Source organism: Oxyura jamaicensis, chromosome 12 (genome assembly GCF_011077185.1).
Source record: "Oxyura jamaicensis isolate SHBP4307 breed ruddy duck chromosome 12, BPBGC_Ojam_1.0, whole genome shotgun sequence".
NCBI classification, from domain to species: domain Eukaryota; kingdom Metazoa; phylum Chordata; class Aves; order Anseriformes; family Anatidae; genus Oxyura; species Oxyura jamaicensis.
In genome coordinates, this window is record NC_048904.1 from 20,346,422 (window position 1) to 20,364,050 (window position 17,629).

The 17,629-nt window shown below is 47.2% G+C and overlaps 2 protein-coding genes across 2 annotated transcripts in view; both read left to right on the top strand.

Moving 5' to 3' along the window:
* Nucleotides 1–109: 109 nt before the first annotated feature.
* On the top strand, nucleotides 110–13,908 carry ARL8B (ADP ribosylation factor like GTPase 8B). The gene is made up of 7 exons (XM_035338150.1): nucleotides 110–282; nucleotides 8,293–8,373; nucleotides 9,014–9,087; nucleotides 9,499–9,592; nucleotides 10,148–10,215; nucleotides 10,443–10,513; nucleotides 11,941–13,908. Exons 1-7 carry the CDS (start codon nucleotides 160–162, stop codon nucleotides 11,988–11,990), a joined length of 561 nt encoding a protein of 186 aa, XP_035194041.1. The 5' UTR covers nucleotides 110–159; the 3' UTR covers nucleotides 11,991–13,908.
* A 3,576-nt stretch (nucleotides 13,909–17,484) lies between these two features.
* EDEM1 (ER degradation enhancing alpha-mannosidase like protein 1) overlaps nucleotides 17,485–17,629 on the top strand; it is a 14,493-nt gene continuing 14,348 nt past the window's right edge. Inside the window, exon 1 of the mRNA XM_035337899.1 lies at nucleotides 17,485–17,580. Within this exon, the coding sequence (XP_035193790.1) occupies nucleotides 17,485–17,580 (96 nt within the window). The remainder of the gene's footprint in view (nucleotides 17,581–17,629) is intronic.

A 17,629-nucleotide genomic window follows, 5' to 3' on the forward strand; every position in this document is an offset into this window, starting at 1 on the left:
GCTGTGGCGGCTCGGCGGGTGGGGGGCGGTGGCGGCGGCCGGGCCGCGGCGTCACGTGAGCGCGGCGCGGGGGCGAGCCGGCAGCGCGGGTGCCCGAGAGCCGCCGGAGCGCTGCCCGCCGCCGTCCCCGTCCCCGTCAGCGAGGGCCCGGCCGCAGCCATGCTGGCGCTGCTGTCCCGGCTGCTGGACTGGTTCCGCTCGCTCTTCTGGAAGGAGGAGATGGAGCTGACCCTGGTGGGGCTGCAGTACTCGGGCAAGACCACCTTCGTCAACGTCATCGCGGTGAGCGGGCAGGGACCGGGCTGAGGGGGGCGATGCGGGCCGGGGGGGTGCGGCCGGGCTCGGTGCTGGGCCGGGGGTGGCTGCACTGAGGGGGCCCGGCCCGGCCTCGTCGTGCGGCCTGCCCGGGGCTCCCCCCTCCGCGGCCTGCCCGGCCCAGCACGGTGCCGCCACCCGCCGTCCCCTCCGTCCCGCAGTTTCGGGGTTTTTTCCCCTCGCAGCTGCGCTCCCAGGTTTTGCTTTCCTGGCAGCCGAGGCCCGCGCCCATTGCCTCCTCGCTCTGGAGGTGTGTGCTGAGCTCGGCTCGCGAGCCCGGGCCTACTTACCTGATACCCGCCCGGAGCAGGTGAGGGAAGGGTGTGGGAATCCTCCCACGCGGAGCTTTCCCATTGTCGAACGAGAGAAAGAGTGGCTTGCCCAAATGGCTCGTTTGGCTTCTTCACAGCCCTGCTTGGCGGATCCACGCGACAGAGCGACCGAAGGGGCAGGCTGCGGTTTGGAGGGGGGCTGACGTGGGCAGGCAGGGGGCCTTGGGGCTCTGCAGGGACTGGCTTGAGTCTAGTGCACCTAGGATTGTCTACAAGTTCAGGTCCAAACAGCCTTTTCTATGAGGAGTCATCTTAAAGTTCTGAGTGTTTTTATGAATGCATTTATTTAAGTACTACAACTGATTAAAAAAGTGGACGGGTAAAAGACTCATTCTTCTGCAGTTACACATAGTTATTGTTCCAGGGACTGTCAAAACCTAACAAAGCTTGTGTGCAGCTGAATGCTAGTCCTTAGCGTTCCTCACGATACCCATGTGAAGTGGGTCTGCCCTAGTTAAAAGGTGACCCTTCCTCGGCCTGGTTAAGTTAAGTTGCTGTGCTCACCTGAGGACTCCAGAAACCTTCCCTCGCACATGCCAGTGGCTGCTGCTACCTCTGCTCCTGGATTTCTGCAAGTGGAACTCGTAAGCCACTGAACAACCTCCATTTGTAGGCCCTGAACTGATCCTAGTTGGTGTGTTCTTGCAGTGAACTTGGGTTCTGGGATTACTCTGCAGGTTTCTCCTCTTGTCTTGTCCCAGGTGGCGATGGCACGTGTTGAAGTACTGCTCTTCCGTGCTTCGAAGCACAGCTCCTTCAAGGAGTTCTGTGAAACTGCTGCAGATAACGTGGAGTACCACAGAATAGCTGCAGTGGTCGCACAGCATTGTAGTCCATCTAGATTGTCCCAGGTGGTAAAAGCACCACAAGTAAAGCTGGCAGCTGCGTCCAGCTTGCTTTGCTAGGGGTTGAATCTTGCAAGGTTTCGACTGCTCATTAGGATCACACCCAGAAATTTATCTGAGTAAGTGTCATTCAAACAGGCTTGCAAAACTGAGTGAAATAAGGAAGTCATTATGCATAAGAAACAGGATCATTTACTGCTTCAAGTTTGGAAGCAGTAAGGCACATTTCTGAGGCTTTTAATTAGGAAATATAGTGCCTCTTGAAGAAAAACAGAGGGAGGGAAACTTGCTTAGGTTTTTATTATTGGCTTAAGAAAAATAGCGTGAGCTTTAGTTGTCAGCACAATGCAGTCCGTGGCGTGCAGAGCTAACCTCTTGTCAGGTGTTGCCTTGTCTGTAGTTCAGAGCGTGCGCAGGGAAATTAGTGCTGGAAAGAATAACTGCTCTCTGCAGGCCAGTTAATGCTTTGGGTGGAAGTAGCTGTCAAGCATTGGGATTCCATAAAGCTGCAATGAAAGGAATGACACAGCAAGATGCTAGTCCTGTAGATAGCTTTAAAAGCTGGATTACATGCCAGGATGTAGCTTAAGGTTGCGTTCTGCCTAGCAGAGAGCTGTTAGCAGTCTCCTGACAGCAGTGAGTTTAATGTGAACCTCTAGTGTTGTGTCTTGCGTGGGTCCCAGTTTAAACCAGGCATATGTAACTAGAGGGAAGACTCCAGCCCATCACACTGGAGGCTTGATACAACTCCTGGATGACTGCTGAGGTGGAAATGCCACGAGAGGCAACCAGTCCGGTTCTGGAGCAGCGTTTGTAGGCAGTGAGCTGGTTTGGGCTGTATTTATCCTTCTGGTCTGAACAAGGACTTAGTTTGTAACCAGACCAAACTTAGTTTAGGGGGCTTAGCAACCTCAGCAGTGAGATCTGCTTGCGGCTGGATGCAGCTCATGCAGCTTCTGCTTTGCTCTTGGCTCCATATTAGTCACGGCCTCTAATTAGATATTTAGCATAAGTTTTCCGTGTGCGTGAGTAAACTTGCTCACAAGGGAGGATATCATTTCCTTCTGCTCCTAATTTCCATAAAGTAGATGGCCCGTGGCTCCTTTCAGAGAAACTGCATGTCATCCCAGCATCGCATCGGGCACGGCGAGCTCCTTATCCGAGGGCTGGAAGTGACCATTATTTTCTGGGGTCTTCAGCATCTCCTGCCGCTCGCCTCTCTGCAGCCAGCGCCTGTCCACAGGCTTTCATCAGAGCTGCTGTCAGAGCTGCAAGTCACAGCCACGCTGCCGCGGGAGGTGGGACAGGCAACCGAGCTCCGTCACGTGGCGCAGCTGCAACATGACTCGAATAAACGGGCTGCTTCCAGGCGCAGGGAGGAAGGTGCTCCGTGGAGGGGCAGTGCTCCCTGTTGTCCAACCTCGCACGGAGTGCCGTGCAGCGATCCTGGGTCCAGGCGTCTGTAACGCTGCGGTGGGCAGGGAGGCAGGCTGCCCTGGTGTGGTTGTCGGGTTGAAGAGCTAAACTTAATCTGTTCTGTTTGTGCTGGTAGGATAAAGATCTTTTTAGGATTTCTGTCAAGGCTTCAGTCAGTGTGTGTTTTCTCTGACTGTGGCATGTCTGACAAGCCTCTGGGTGAGGCTTTGGTCCCTGGAAAGAGACAACATCAAACGAAGCTCCTCAAAATGAACGGTTCCGCGGGGCAGCAGCAGCTGTGGCTTCCTTCAGTTCTCGTGACTGTTACACGTAACTTTGTCGTGGAGTTGTCCTGAAGCAGTATGGAAAAGGATTGTTCCGACCAGCCTCGGTGCTGGCTTAGTGCCTTCTGAAGCACCCGGGTAGGCAGTGAATAGTTTACGTTGACGCTTTGTAGCACTTCGGTGAGAAGTGCCATACATCTTTAGGTGAAGTGCTCCTTAATTGTAGGAGCCTATTGAAATGGATTGCCTCACCTCATTAGGTAATGAGGCAACACCAAGTGACTCATGTGCAGTTAACACTGTCTGTGAGGTCCTGCGTGTACCCCAAGTGGTCTGAAATAGAGATGTTTGTTGTCATGGTCTTGAGCTGTCATGTAGCTTGTGAACTTGTGTTCGAGGTTCTGAACGTGATCGCAAGTAGCTGAAACACCAAAGTACTTTGAGAGGAAGGCAACTGCAGGAGCCGGGGAGCTGACTTGTCCTTGTGTGATGCACGCCTGTGGTTGAGGCCATCAATGCTGCAGAAGTGGCGTAGTGTAGGGGTAGCTCTATATAATGCTAAAGTGATTGCTTTTTAAAAATAACTTGTAAGATGCAGCTTTTTCCTAGTGTAGGCAGAAATGTAGGGGCAACCAGCGGGACTTCAGGTGGTGTTCTAGTTCAGGTGGTCTAGGAGTGTCCTGGCTGGAGTCTTTGTGCAGTAACAAAGCGTATATGGAGAAATCTGTCCTGTAACAGTAATGAATCATGTTAGCTTCGAGATGCAAACCGAGGCCAGCCCTACCACCCTGTGTTGCTATAAAGAATCCCCTTGTGCAGGCAGCAGAATGGTGATCTTGTTGCTGGTCACTGAGGACCAGTTTCTTGCTCGAGTTGCTTAGGCATTTGTGCTGCCAGCCCGGTGAGCGTACCTTTCGGGAAGCTGGCAGTCCTCTGGCTGTAGCTTGTGGCTACAGAAAGGCAGGCGGGAGCTGGAGTGTCTTTTGTTTTGTTCTTTTGACTTGAGACAGCTGAAAATGGTACAGCTCGTAAGCAGCTTGTTTTGATGCTAACTGCATATTTAAGAAAACCAAACTAACATCTTTTGTAAGTTTTGAAAAGGTTGGTGATGCTAGGCAAAATGCTTGTCTGGAGTGTTGATATCCTCCCCTTCTGCAATATGAAGTGGAGCTGTCACTGGCACACCGCAGTCTCGTTCCTGAGGGAAAACTTCAGGGGATGCTGGCTGGCGAGGCTGCCGCGGGGCTGTTGGTGGGAACAAGTGGAGAGCAGGGCTGCGGGCGAGCAGTGCAGACCCAGGAAGGCACTCTGGCAGAGTTCAAGGTAAAAAGCACCGCCTGTGCGTGTGGTTGTACTTTAACACGTTTGGTTGTTTCAGGGCACGCAGCGGCCGCAAGACCTTGTGAAAGCGGGTGCAAACCGAGGAGCTGACCGTGGCAGCAGTGCAGAGCCTGGGCTGGTGAGCGGTGTGAGGGCTGATGGCACCCAGCAAAACACTCGGGTGCCTCTTGCTTCCCTGTAACAAGGAACTGTAAGGTGAAGTTCAGCATGGTGCACCCCCAAACCAAAGCTAGCGTTAGCTGGTGTGCAACAGGAGGAGCAGGTCGGTGTGGTACGCAGAGCGTTTGGGAGTGCTGTGGTCTGAGCAGGAGTTGGTACTGACCGTGCTAGTCACAGGTGGGCCGAGACAAACTGATGGATGCGCGTAGGTGTCTGCCCTGTACTCCTAAATTACTTAGTCCAGCCTGGAAGCAGTTTTGCTTCTCCCAGTAACCCTTATCCAAGGTAGGCTGATACTTGGGCAGGTAAGGGGGTTCGTATTGCCCTGTGGTAGAAGGTTACCTGTACCTCACCTGCCAGCTTTGTTACGAGAACTGTCTCTCGGTGTGGGCAAGCATCGCACCAGACTGGTGTGTTGCCTGCGTAGCTAGCTCGTAATCCCCGTCCTGTTAAAGCGCTTCAGGTCTAGCACTGTGTGTGACTTACTGGCTGACCTGGAATATAAGAACTGTTGGGTCGAGGTGGTCTTAACCGGGCAGTTCCACACTGAGCCTCCCTGTGTTGCTAGGACTTAAGCCTCATGGTTTTGTGCACCAGGGCCCAGTTAATAGTGGGATGACTGTAGGCAGATGTGAGGCTTTCAAAAGGGTTGTTGCTTGCCCGTTATCCATAACATACCAAGTGTGAAGGGAATATGGTATCCAGATATGTGAAGAACAGCTACTAGAGGCCACTTCTAGCTCATCTCAGTCACTGCTGCCGGGGCTAGTACTGTCCTCTGTTAAACAGGTTATAGCTTTAATTCTAATACTCAAATACCTTCATATAAATGGCTGTGGAACTGCCTGCTGATGTACCTGATCTTAGGAACTGGATGACACTAAACTTCTGATACATCATGTGCTTGGGTTTTCCAGGAGCATGGAATGTTGTAAAGGGAGCATCTCTTAAACCCAGAGGCTTAAAGACCAACCGTGCAGGTTCTTTCTGCAGTCTCAGTCCGTTTAGTCTCCCTCTTATCTTTCACTTATGGATGAGAGCTAACTAACTCTGTTTTGTGACCTTCAGTGAACAGCTTCTGTTAGTGCTGTATGGTCTGTGTGACCTCAGAGCTACGGGCCGAATCCACAGCCACTTGCAGTACCCCCGGCTGATCCGGGAGGCCTGCATGAAGTACAGCGTCTGCCTGTCGGAGCGTTCACAGGTGCTGAAAACAGATGCTGTGGCTAGGTTTGCAAGCAGCTACTCTGCTGTCCTTGAGCGTTTAAGCAATGTGTGACAACAGCCAAGTGCTTCCAGACTGGGGATTGAAAATACTTCTGTGCTTATCAGACTCGTTTGGAAGCTGCTGCCTATTTTAGGAGGAGAAAGCATCATATTGTGAAAACGAGCGATAGGGCTGAGTAATCTGCTTTGTGTTCGTATGGGGGAGAGGCAGGGGAGAAGCCCAACTCAAACAGAACTGTGTACAGATGAGGAGTTCCTCTTATCTGAAGGAATCTGTGTTCTAAGGGTGCAGTGGGAGAGCATAAGCTATTGATGGGAGCAGCTCTCTGTTGAAGGATCTGGAAGTAGCTGTGAGTAGGAATAGCTAACAGCATGTGGGGTACTGTGAAGTAGCACAGAAGTGGAAGTTCAGGGAGTGTTTAGGAGGCGCTTGGTTAGAAGATGTGGGTGTAGGGTGTGACTGCAGAGGGAGGAATGCAGTGGTTCTTGAGCAACTGTGGCAAGCTGACCCTTCAAAGGCAAGACTGGCAGTGCATGCTTTGAGCTAAGCTGCATCAAACGGGGAAACAATGCTTACCCTTCTGCTGCTGAATTACACACGGTCAAACAGGCTGCAATGGCCAAGTTGGGCACTAGGCTTTCAAGGCCGTAACGGGAAGCTAATGAGGAGGCGTTCAGGTTGTGCACCCACCTTGATAAACTTGGCAGAAAGGTTTGAGCAGTTCCTGAAACTGCCCCGTGTGAGCCTGCTGTGTGTTCTGTGTAGTCTAGGCTGCTGAAACTTCTTTCAAATGGAAATGCAAAACATCTGCTTGAAGAGGCTTAAGTTGTTCATTTTTGGGTCATCACTGTTCTTAGTTACATTCCTTCTATTCAAGGACATAGTTATTTTCAAATGCCTTTTAAGACTGTCTGTATAACTGTATGTGTGGGAAACAGATCTTAAATATGACAAACCACCACATGTTCAGGGGACTGCTGCCTTCATGTTCAAGCTCTGGATACATTTGTTTTGGAGGTCAACAAGAGCAATGTGCCACTTAGCTTTTCAGCTAACGAGTTTCAGTTGGGCCAAATAAGCAAAAATGAGCTTGTCATCCATATGTTTTCAATGCATTTTAGTGTTATGTTGTGTATTGTGTGAAGCTTCTGGCTTTGGTTTGCTAGTGGAGGTTCACAGTTCTGCTGGGGAGGGGAACAGACCTATGAAAGCGTGGGGTTTTTAGGTCACGAACTGAATGACAGAGCACTGATATTACAAACTTCTGGTTGTGGACTCTGAAAAGCATTAGTCAAAGCATGTCCAGTCAGACTAAGCCAATACTTCCAGCTCGTGAGCAGCTGGGCCCCAACGTGTAGGGGCTTCAGCTGTTCTAAAGGGGCTTTTCGTTCAGGCTGGCTTCTCTGTGCAGCTTGGGGGGAGAGATGCAGACCTCCTGCTGTGATATCGAGCACTAATTAAACATCTGAATGCATTTGAGTTGACCTTTTTTTCCAAATCTGATGTGACTGTCTGGTTCTGTTAAACGCAGTGGATGTAGTGAGGTGCATAATGCCCGCTGTGGCTGATTCACCTTCTGCCAGATAGCCAAGGCTGCATGGGAGAAATCTGTGCTGCTGTTGATAACACGTGTTGTGACTGCTGGGCCAGCTACTAGAGATAGCTGTGAACTTGGCTTTCAGGCTGTTACAGATAAAAGTGTAACTGATAGTAAAACATCTGCCATTAGAGAGCCTCCCTAATGCATCACTGTTCTGCAACAGTTCTATCAGCTGAAAGTGATGCTGAGCTGGTGGAAGCAGGATGAAGTGCTCTCCACTTGCACTGCTGAATGAGTTGGACACTGGCCACACAGGAAGCAGCCCTGGCAGGTCCTTCCACTTAGCAGCCTTTCAAGACTCCTCAGGTGCTAACCATACCTGTGGGTTGAAGGCTTGCTCCACGAGTGTGATTTATTACTGCAAATGTTGCCCATAGAGTAGCTTGCATCAGAGGAACGGCTGGGTATTCTGAGCTTCCAGGAGACTAGCAGATCCCAAAGCACAGAACGTGGCTCCAGCAGAAGTACGTGAATGGCTTTTGTCCCATACTTGTCCTGGCTGTCCAGCTGTTAAGCTACGTAAAGCACTGCTCTGCAAGTAACTTTGTGCCCCTGACTCCCTCAAGGCTTGAAAGATTATTTAAGTGCTTTTAAGTAACGTGACTGCATGTGCAAGCTTCAACACACATCAGTGTAATACCGGCGACTTCCTGGCTATAAGGCCTTCAACTGGAAGGCTAGAAGAGCTTGTGGTATTTTACCACATAAACTGGTTGTATGAGAAGTGCTAGACTTAACTTTCTTTTTTTTTTTTTTTTTTTTTTTTTTTCAGTCAGGTCAGTTCAGTGAAGATATGATTCCTACTGTGGGCTTCAACATGAGAAAAGTTACAAAGGGTAATGTTACAATAAAGGTATGTTAACACTCACTGACTTTTTTTTTAAACCCATACAAAATTGTCTTCAGGTTCTAGTTTAAAAATTGTACACTTACTCTATTTTGTTCCCACCGTTGGGATAAGTACAGCAAATTGAAGAGGCTCAGCTCAGTCTGTAAAATAGCATAAGAAGACACTTATGTTTATTTACGGAGTTCCTTAAATGAGAAACTGTTTGATTTCCAGACTCATGGACTAATTAAAGCAATGCATTAATAAGGATGTCTGGCTTTAATCTGAGTTAATTTTCACATTTCTAGGACCCAAAGGTCCAGGTCTTCTGCTCTTCGGTATTGCTCAAAGCTTAAGTCAAAACCAGAGTGTGAAGTTGGTACATTGTATTTTCATGTATTCCACAGTATGCTTCTGTGAGAACTTAATGCACAGGTTTTCATGCATCTGATACAGGATGTTCTAGTTTGTATCTTATACTACTGGGCCTGTGAGATTTGAGCAGTTGTATTTTCACTGCTTGCAGAGATTATTTCTGTTCTAATAAGTGAAAGGTCCTGCAGCTGGCAGAAGGAAAGAAGAAAACTGTTTTGACTTCTTGTCTTGTATGTATGACATGCTTAAATAGTGTATGGCTAAATTGTCGTTTTTCCTTCCACTTAAGATCTGGGATATAGGAGGGCAACCACGATTCCGAAGCATGTGGGAACGATACTGCAGAGGAGTTAATGCTATTGTGTAAGTGTCATTTTCCTTAGGCTTATATTTAACTGCGGATTTGCTTCTCTTCTGTATCTAGTGTAGTAGCACACAGTGGTCTCAGTATGCTCGTATTAATTCTGAAACTGTACTGCAACCGTATTAAGTAACTTCTGTACCCTCAAGTTCAGGGCTTAGGATGTGGTATTTTCTCATCAGCGTCTAATCCTGAGTACTAACTTCTTCCAGTTTGACTTGGATGGCGGAGCAGTCTAATGGAAAGAATTTTCCCACTTCTCTGATTGTGGGGAACTTCTTTGAAAAGAACAGAGTTCCTTGCTCAGAAGGCCTAGCTTTGTTTAAAGCTTTGAATGTGCTTTGACCTGACGGTTTAAAGCAAAGACTGAAGTAGTTGAGTCCTGCTGAACTAACCTTAAATTCTTCTTAAAGCTACATGGTAGATGCTGCAGATCGTGAAAAAATAGAAGCCTCTCGGAATGAGCTGCACAATCTTCTAGATAAGCCACAGTTACAAGGAATCCCTGTAAGTATTATTGTCTCACATCAGTATTAAACTTTCTTGAGAAATATACATAGTTTAGTGCCTCTGAAGGGTGACGTGACCTCTTTAAGTCCAGTGTAAGCACTGCAAGCAATACCTCTCCCTAGTGCCTTAAATACAATTGTTGACCTCAATTGTTCCTTCAGTGATAATATTTGCTCAGTACCCACAAAAAAAAGCAGAGCAGTAGTTTAGAGAACCGTATTCTACCATATGGCTTTGTGCTCTTCTAGTTACTATAGCACCTGTTGATCAGGTAGTACAGAAATACCACCTAAGTTTGGGAAACTTCAGCTGAAAGTTTATTGGAATTGTTCACATGTGCACAAAGAGCAAGCGTGAGAACACATCAGTTCACAAGAGTTTATTTGGACCCCCCCTTTTTCCTGTGACAAGGTAAATCGTCCCTCTTGACCTGGTTTACTATTAAATGTCTTAATCCCTTGGATTTAAGCCTAGTGTTGACTGCTTGTCAGACTCTCCTGAAACGTTTTTTTTAAAAAAGGTGCAACTGTTTTCTTCTCATTTGGATTTCAGGTTCTAGTACTTGGAAACAAGAGAGACCTTCCTAATGCTTTGGATGAGAAACAACTAATTGAAAAGATGTAAGTCTAACCCTTCCTGAGAAAAGCTACCTTAAAAGAACTGATGTGCATAGGGATGTTAGATGAAAAACTTGTATTATAAGTAGAAAACACAGCAACAGGTGGTAACTGAAACATTGTACAGAAACAGGTTACATGGAGAAGATGAAGAGGGAGCAGTTTAGATTTTCAGTGTAAGAGTACTCATCATAAGGGTAGTGTGTGTTTAAATTTTGTCTCTTTCGTAGGAACCTCGCTGCTATTCAGGACAGAGAAATCTGCTGCTACTCAATTTCATGCAAAGAGAAAGATAATATAGGTAACTATTAACCTAAAATGTTATGCATTATAAAGACCATCAGAATGGATTGGGGGATTGTAACTTCTTAAACCTGTGTGTCCTTGCTTCAGGAAACTGGTAACAAATCCAACAGCAACACTTAAATGCACTGGTTACATGTGGTATGACTCCTGATGGCAGTGAGGAAGCTGGACTGGCGTTAGTTTGTGAAGGGGCTGTAGTTAGCAAAGCATATCATAGCCTCCTATGACACTGCTGCCTTTAATTAGTTTGCAGGAAATACCTGACTAGTCTCACCATTAGCTTGCCCTAAATTTTATCCTTCTATCAGGTACTCTTAACTTGGCTTCACTTTGAGGCTGTAGGTGCTAGCAAGTACTTGCAGCAAGTTTTTCCTCATCAGTCATTCTCATGAAATAATCGTCTTCCCTCTCTGCTTTATCTAAGATGTTCACGTAGTGGCCTGTGCTAGTCACTACTCCAGGCAGCCAAGTAATAGATTTTTCTGGTGCTGATGTCAATTGCTTTAGAATCTCTGGAATTCAAAGGCAGAAACCATGGTACGATGTAATTACAAATACTAGTGTCAAGTACTTGTTATCCTGAATAATCTCAGCTGAATGAAAGCACTTCGCACCTGCCATCCTTCTGATGCCTTCATGTGCCTGCCATGAGATTAACGCTGGCTCACTGGCTGCCTAACGTGAATTTACTGATGAGGAAATCTTCAGTCTAGTGGTCACAAGAACAAACCGTACAGGATACCAGAACTGCTTCGTATCAAGAACTTGACTTCTGACCAGGAAAAATGAACAGCCTGTGGAGCTCTTATGGTTTCTTATTCAAGAAACCTGACACTTTATTTCAGTTAGAGATGCAAACAAGGGGGATAGGAGAAGGGGATGCTCCCTTCTGTCATATCTCCCACACAAGGCTTACAGCACAGGGAAGCATCACTGATGCTACAGGGAAGCTGTTGCTGCAAGCATTATGCTGGTATGATGTTTGCACATTTCACTTGCTTTAGAGAACCTCTTTCAAACGGGGAGAAGCTTGATGCCACCTAACATTGCTTCCATCAGGTGAGGATAGGCAGCACAGGCTGTCAGGCTGGTGTAAATGTAGCAACGTTGATCTACAAGTGACGATGTGAGCGAGACCAAGGTATCAGATTAATGGAAGTCTCTTAGAAATGTGGTTGACTGAGGAACCTGGATGCCTGAGGCAGTTCCTTCAAATGTTGCTCACAGGACTCTGGGCAGTTACAGGACCAAAGCACAGACAGCGAGCCTTCAAAAAATGATTCTGTTAATCCGCCTTGGACCAGCCTGTAGAGAAAGGCTGTCTACCCTTATGTATTTGAGGATGTGGGCATACCAAAGTGGTGCTGGTTATGCAAATACAAATCAACACTTGAATATGGAACTTCTCTTCTCTCTCTTCAGATATCACGCTTCAGTGGCTTATTCAGCATTCAAAATCTAGAAGAAGCTGAAGTCTTCCTGGAATCTCCAGTACCAGTTGGCCATAATCTCAATTGTCCACTTCCCTCCATAATGAGATATTACCCAAAAATCCTGTAATGAGAATCTGCCTTTTCACAGTTCATTTCTCATGTGCACTGCTGAAGACTTGTATTCCTATTATGTCACAAAACAACTAGAGTTGTCATAAAGTCAGCACAAATATTTATTTTACAACCATCTATGGTGGGAGGGCTGGGGGGGGGGGGGGCTTTTTAAAAAAAAAAGATCTCTACCATGTTAACTATGATGGTACACTGTTCTGGTTTTTCAGGGCCAGGTTTTTATATGATTTTCAGCAAGTGTTTTATTTCTAGTGTTTCGTGGCTTGAAGATGCTGACGCCTGACAGCATTGAAATTCTGTAAGATGCCACATACAGTAGTTAGAAAACATTTAAGCGTGAGTTGTGGGATACTAATCTGTCTCACAAATGCATGTGATGTGTGTGTATGTTAGCAGAGAAATGGAAACTGTTTGCAGAGGGGAGCACAAGACACAGATCAGCATCACTAATCTACAGCTGAGATCTTACCCTGTCACTCAAAAAGACCAAAACCAAACTCTTATCATGAATTAGGGGAGCCGACTTTAAATTCATTTTGTTGCTTCTGTTTAACATTTGTCTGGGGGATAGGAATGGACTGTTCTGTTAAGCTTTCAAAAATTGGAGTATTCCAGCATGAAAACAAATAGCTAGGAACATCAGACTTTGTCCAAACACATTTTTCTGTCTCCAGATACTAGTGATCTCTATCTGAAACCAGAATATACATTCTGAGCGGCTGCATGACACTTAAATTACTGATGTTTTTGTAGAGAGTCAGTCGTTGGCCTTTAGCACAATATCTATGTAACTGTCTAGTGTCTCTCCTGCTCATGAAATAGCTGGGCACAGTTTCACCTGGTGCTACGAAACATCTCGGCTATTGTGACAACTCTAGACCTGCCTGCTTTCTTGATGTAACCATGTGCAAAGTCTGTAAGTTGCAAGATGAAATGTTCAACTGTGTCAAAGCACAAGAGAGCCAATGAATCGATCCTATTTCTCGACTAGCTTCTACAGTGTAGGGAAGTATGTATAAACTAAAGATTGTAATGTTTTTGTAGCTTTACTTTCTCAATGACTTCAATATATTTAAAGGGACAGACTTAAGACTGGTTTGTTCATACAGTAATGTCAGTGTAGCTTGCTAGTGTATACGAATACATGGTACACCTGCTTGTGTTGCCTCACACTGTGTGTGATTCTTCCTTACCTAACTGTGGAGTTTGCATTACTCTGGGGTCCTCGGTTGAAAACACTGTTCAGTCCGTATCAGTTGTGACAAACCAGTTTTAATTTGGACTGCCATGGCCTTACTGTTCTGTACCGACTGTCGCACTGTTGCACAGACACTACATGCTGCCTGCGTTCAGTCTGAACTTGCATTTAACTTTTTGTCCCCTTTCAGTTCTCTGAAGCATGATTTCAATTAATTCATACTCTGGTGCTGTAGAGGAGAGGGTGTATTAACTTGCTACTGTAGTCCCTAGTTCACCGTGAACTGCTACAGGTACTTTTATTTAGCAAACTTGCTTGTGCCTAAAATATGGAAACTAAACTAGAACGTGTGGATCTTTGTGGGGGACCAGGTCACTGTTTAGTTAACTGGCCTATAGCTAAACTTGATGTGTTTGGTGTTTATATACTTCACTGCTTTCAGCATTAATGGCATCCAAACACTACCAGTTGTTAACCTGTGCATTATTCTCTGCATGTGAACAACTTATACGATTACTGAGCTTTGTAAATATGTGGATTTTTTATTTAGGTGGATGCATATGTTGGTTTACTGCTCTTCAGCTTTATTCAATAAACTTATGTTTTGAGGGTTGTATTGACACTTAACTGACTGACTTGAGTGGCTTAACTCATGGAGCTGCACTGTGGGCTGTCTGTCTCCTCTGATAAAATTACAATGGGCAAAGAAGGCTGAGTATAAACACCTGAGCTGCTTTATATTCTCTGGTTAAACTATTAAAGTGAAGTGCTCCTAAAACTAAAGCCATGGGGCTTTCTCAGCAGAAAGAGCAGGTTTAGCTAGAGTCAACCTCAGCAGTCCTCAGTGCTTTGTATGCCTGTGAAAGGCACTTATTAGTCAGCTGAAGGGTTGTGAGCAGGTCAGCCTTCTGGAGTTCCATTTCTGGGGAGAAAAATGCATGCATCTAAAAGCTTGTTTCTTGTCATCACGCCTAGAGTAAAGTCCTTGCTTTTCTAGCACAAGTATCAGATCTAGCAGTGTCTGATCATTCACTGCCAATTAAAACGTGGAGCTTTTTGTCTCACTGGAAAGGTGAGGCTTTCATTGACTGAGGTCTTGAACAAAATCCTTTGTTGTGATTATTTTCTCAATCTGAAACTACGCTGACTGTGGCTCCCAAACACCGATTTATTTATTTCTTAGGTGACTGACTGACCTGTAGGACCATATGTCAACATCTTCCAAGTAACGGTAACAAGTTAGATGTCTTCTATGCAGTCTGCCTCCATATGAGCCTTCAAACCCCCTGAGCTGTAGCAGGTTAGTTCTTAGGCCTGAGTATTGGTCGGTTAGCATCCTTCACACGTAACTAGGCTTGGGGGAAGGAGTAAGAACTGTTGAGTGAAACATCATATGCCTATTTCTTCAGTTGACAGGAGTTTCCTGCATGCAAAATTAGCTACCTGGAGCTAATATTCAAAGCAAAACTGCCTTGTGACAGTCTCAAAATGCTGTTACTGCTGTGTGTGTGACCTGTCACCCTGGCTGGTCACTCAAATAAGCTGCAGTGTAAACTTGGCCATCAGCTGATTGCTTGAGGTGGTATTTAAATAATGGTCAGTTGCTACTTCTTAATAGCAAGGAAGACTGCACTGGCCACTTATAATGTACATATTTCAAACTGTACATTTGTGTTACTCACAAAATGACTCTGCTTAAGTTTCCATAGCTATTGTACTGTTCTTGCAGATGCCCTTAGTTACTTATGTGGCAGAAATGTAGACCTCAAGGTGACTATTTGAATCTAATGCTGAGGATTATGCTCTTTTTTTGAGGGCTTGATGAACTTGCCAGTTACCTTTGTTGTGAGATGGAATGGAAGTGTAGTAAGTCTTTCTAGGGAAGTGAGGCTGTTTTCTCTCCACCTTTCTGCCTTGAACTGAAAAAAACTATGTGCTTGGTTAAACCTTTTCTGTTCTAACAAAAAATTGGAGAGCCGAAGTTATTAGCAGTGTTGTTGCTGAACTTGCTTGCTATAGTTGTGTTCTGCTTCTAGAAATCTGTTGGGTCAATCTAATCTCTCAGATTACTTGACTCAGGCTCCGTAGGGAGCAAGCTCTCTTCTGATGTACCTGCAGTAGGCCTAGACTGTTATCATATTAAGAGAACTAAGTCCTGTGAAAAGGCAAATACTGAGCCAGAGACAACTCTTGGTCATGAATATGCATGTGATCATCAATATGCACACAAGTTAGACATCAGTCATACCTGTATGACCTTGCGGTGTGTTAGTCTTGCACGGTGTTCTTATGGTTTGCAGGAGCTGTCAGCTCCAAGTACTTGTTGATTTTCTTCAGTGCTACGTGATCCCTTACCGGTCACAGAGCAGCAAGTCTCTAGGCTAGCCTGGGAAGAACCGATAGTGCGTGCGCCCACAGCACTGGGCTGCGTGCAAGTTTTCCTTGGGAAGCGTTCATGGCCCTTTGGGGGGTTTATGTGATGTTGTGCGTGGCTGGTGGCTTCCTGCAGTGCAGCACAGTGTGCATGGTCACCCTAGTGCAGCCGGGTGTCTTGGCAGCTGCACAGGCAATTCTGCCCTATCACAACGTGAAAAATGCACACGTGGAGCTGTTTCGTGGTCTCTGGAACTAATAATCTAGGTTCTTAGCAGTTTTTTGTTTTCACTTCATGGCAACAACTTGGGAAGACCGTCCTTTTCGGATGCTCAGATTAAAAAAAAAAAATACATTATTTTCACTTTCTGGTGGAAGAAAAGAGGCCAAAGGAAATGCCTTAAGCGGTCTTTCTGGTTAAATGAACGAGCGTCATGCAAGGGTCTACAATAAGAGAAGTATGACTTAGCTAGATTATCAAGTTTTTAACTTTTCTAACGTTTAATTTTATAGTTACTCTGACTGTGCAATGGGTGTACTGGCATGTCACGATTTGCTTGGTGTGTGTTTAATGAATGTTAAAGAAATGCTCTTCTTCCCGGGTAGCGTGCCTCAACTCTGCTCCCTGCTGCCTTGTTCTTGCACTGACCCGTAGGCCAGAGCGAGCTGTATGAGTACTCGACAGGGGCTATAAATCGGATTATTTAAGCTACCTTGCTCAGAGTGGTGTGCTGCCACGTGCGTGAACAGCAGATCAGTAAATCATGTTACAGGAGAAGTGATGTGTGAATATTCAAGACTTCGGGACTTTTGTTCCAAAAAAAAAAAAATGTGAGTTCAGAATGACTTTTCTCATGAAATCATAAACCTGCTAAAAACCGTCTGTTGCTTTAGAGCTACTACCCATGCTGAAAGTCAAAGTACGCCTTGGTGACACAGCAGGGACTTCTCTCACGTGTCACTGAACGCAGAATGGCACTCGGGGGGGGGGGGGGTACACGTCCTCCTTTAGAGAAGTGAGAGGTTGGTGGTTCTGTCCCCATCACAGTGGAGGTGGGTAAGTAGACCTTTGTGCCAGGATTAGTGCCTTTCAATTAAGACATTACAGGTTGTGTTCTGTTAAAGGCAACGTCTGTCATTGTGAACGTTTTGAAGTGCTTCAATAAAAGTGTTGTTGAAAACCCTTCTCTGGCGTGTTCCTTGGTAGTAGCCCCGCTGGTCCTAGTGGCAGAAATATGTACTGAATTACGGAAAACAGCTCCCAGCGGAGCGCTGGCTCCTCGGGGCAGCGCTGCCAGCAGGGAGGCAGCGTGAGGCGCCCCTTTTGGGGCCCGATGAGGAGATTTCACCTAAAGGCTGCCATAAAATGGTGGTCGGGGCTGTAACGCGCAACGAGCCTTATTTCTGAACTAGACTCGATTTTCAGCCGTGTCTCGCAGCTCTCGGCCGGATACCCAACGCTTTCCAGTCAGGGCAGAGCCGGGGCCGGGTCAGGGCCGTGCCCTCCTCAGGGCGGCCCCGGGGCGAGGCCGTGTGGGGCCGGGCCCCGCCGCCTCCTTCCGGGCCGTGCCACGACAGCCCCCGCTGCCCCGCCCCGCCCCTCCCGCCCCTTTAACCCCCTCCGCCCCTCCCCTCTTGACCGACGCCACAACGCGCCTATCCGCGAACACCTTTCCCCCCCTCCCCTCTTGCCCCACCCAATGAGCGCCGCGCGGGGCGGGGCTCCCCCCGCCGTTTCGCTTCCTCCCTTAAAGGCGCCGCAGCTGGTAGTGGGGAGCGCGAGCCGAGCGGAGCGCCCGTAAACGATGCGCGCGGGGCGCGGGGGGCACCATGCAATGGCGCTCGCTGCTGCTGGGGCTGCTGCTGCTGAGGCTGGGCCTGCACGCGCTGCTCGCGCTGCTGCCCGCGCTGGCGCCGGGCCTGTGCGTGCGCCGCCGCCTCCCCTTCCCCTTCCCGCCGCGCGCCCCCGCGGCCG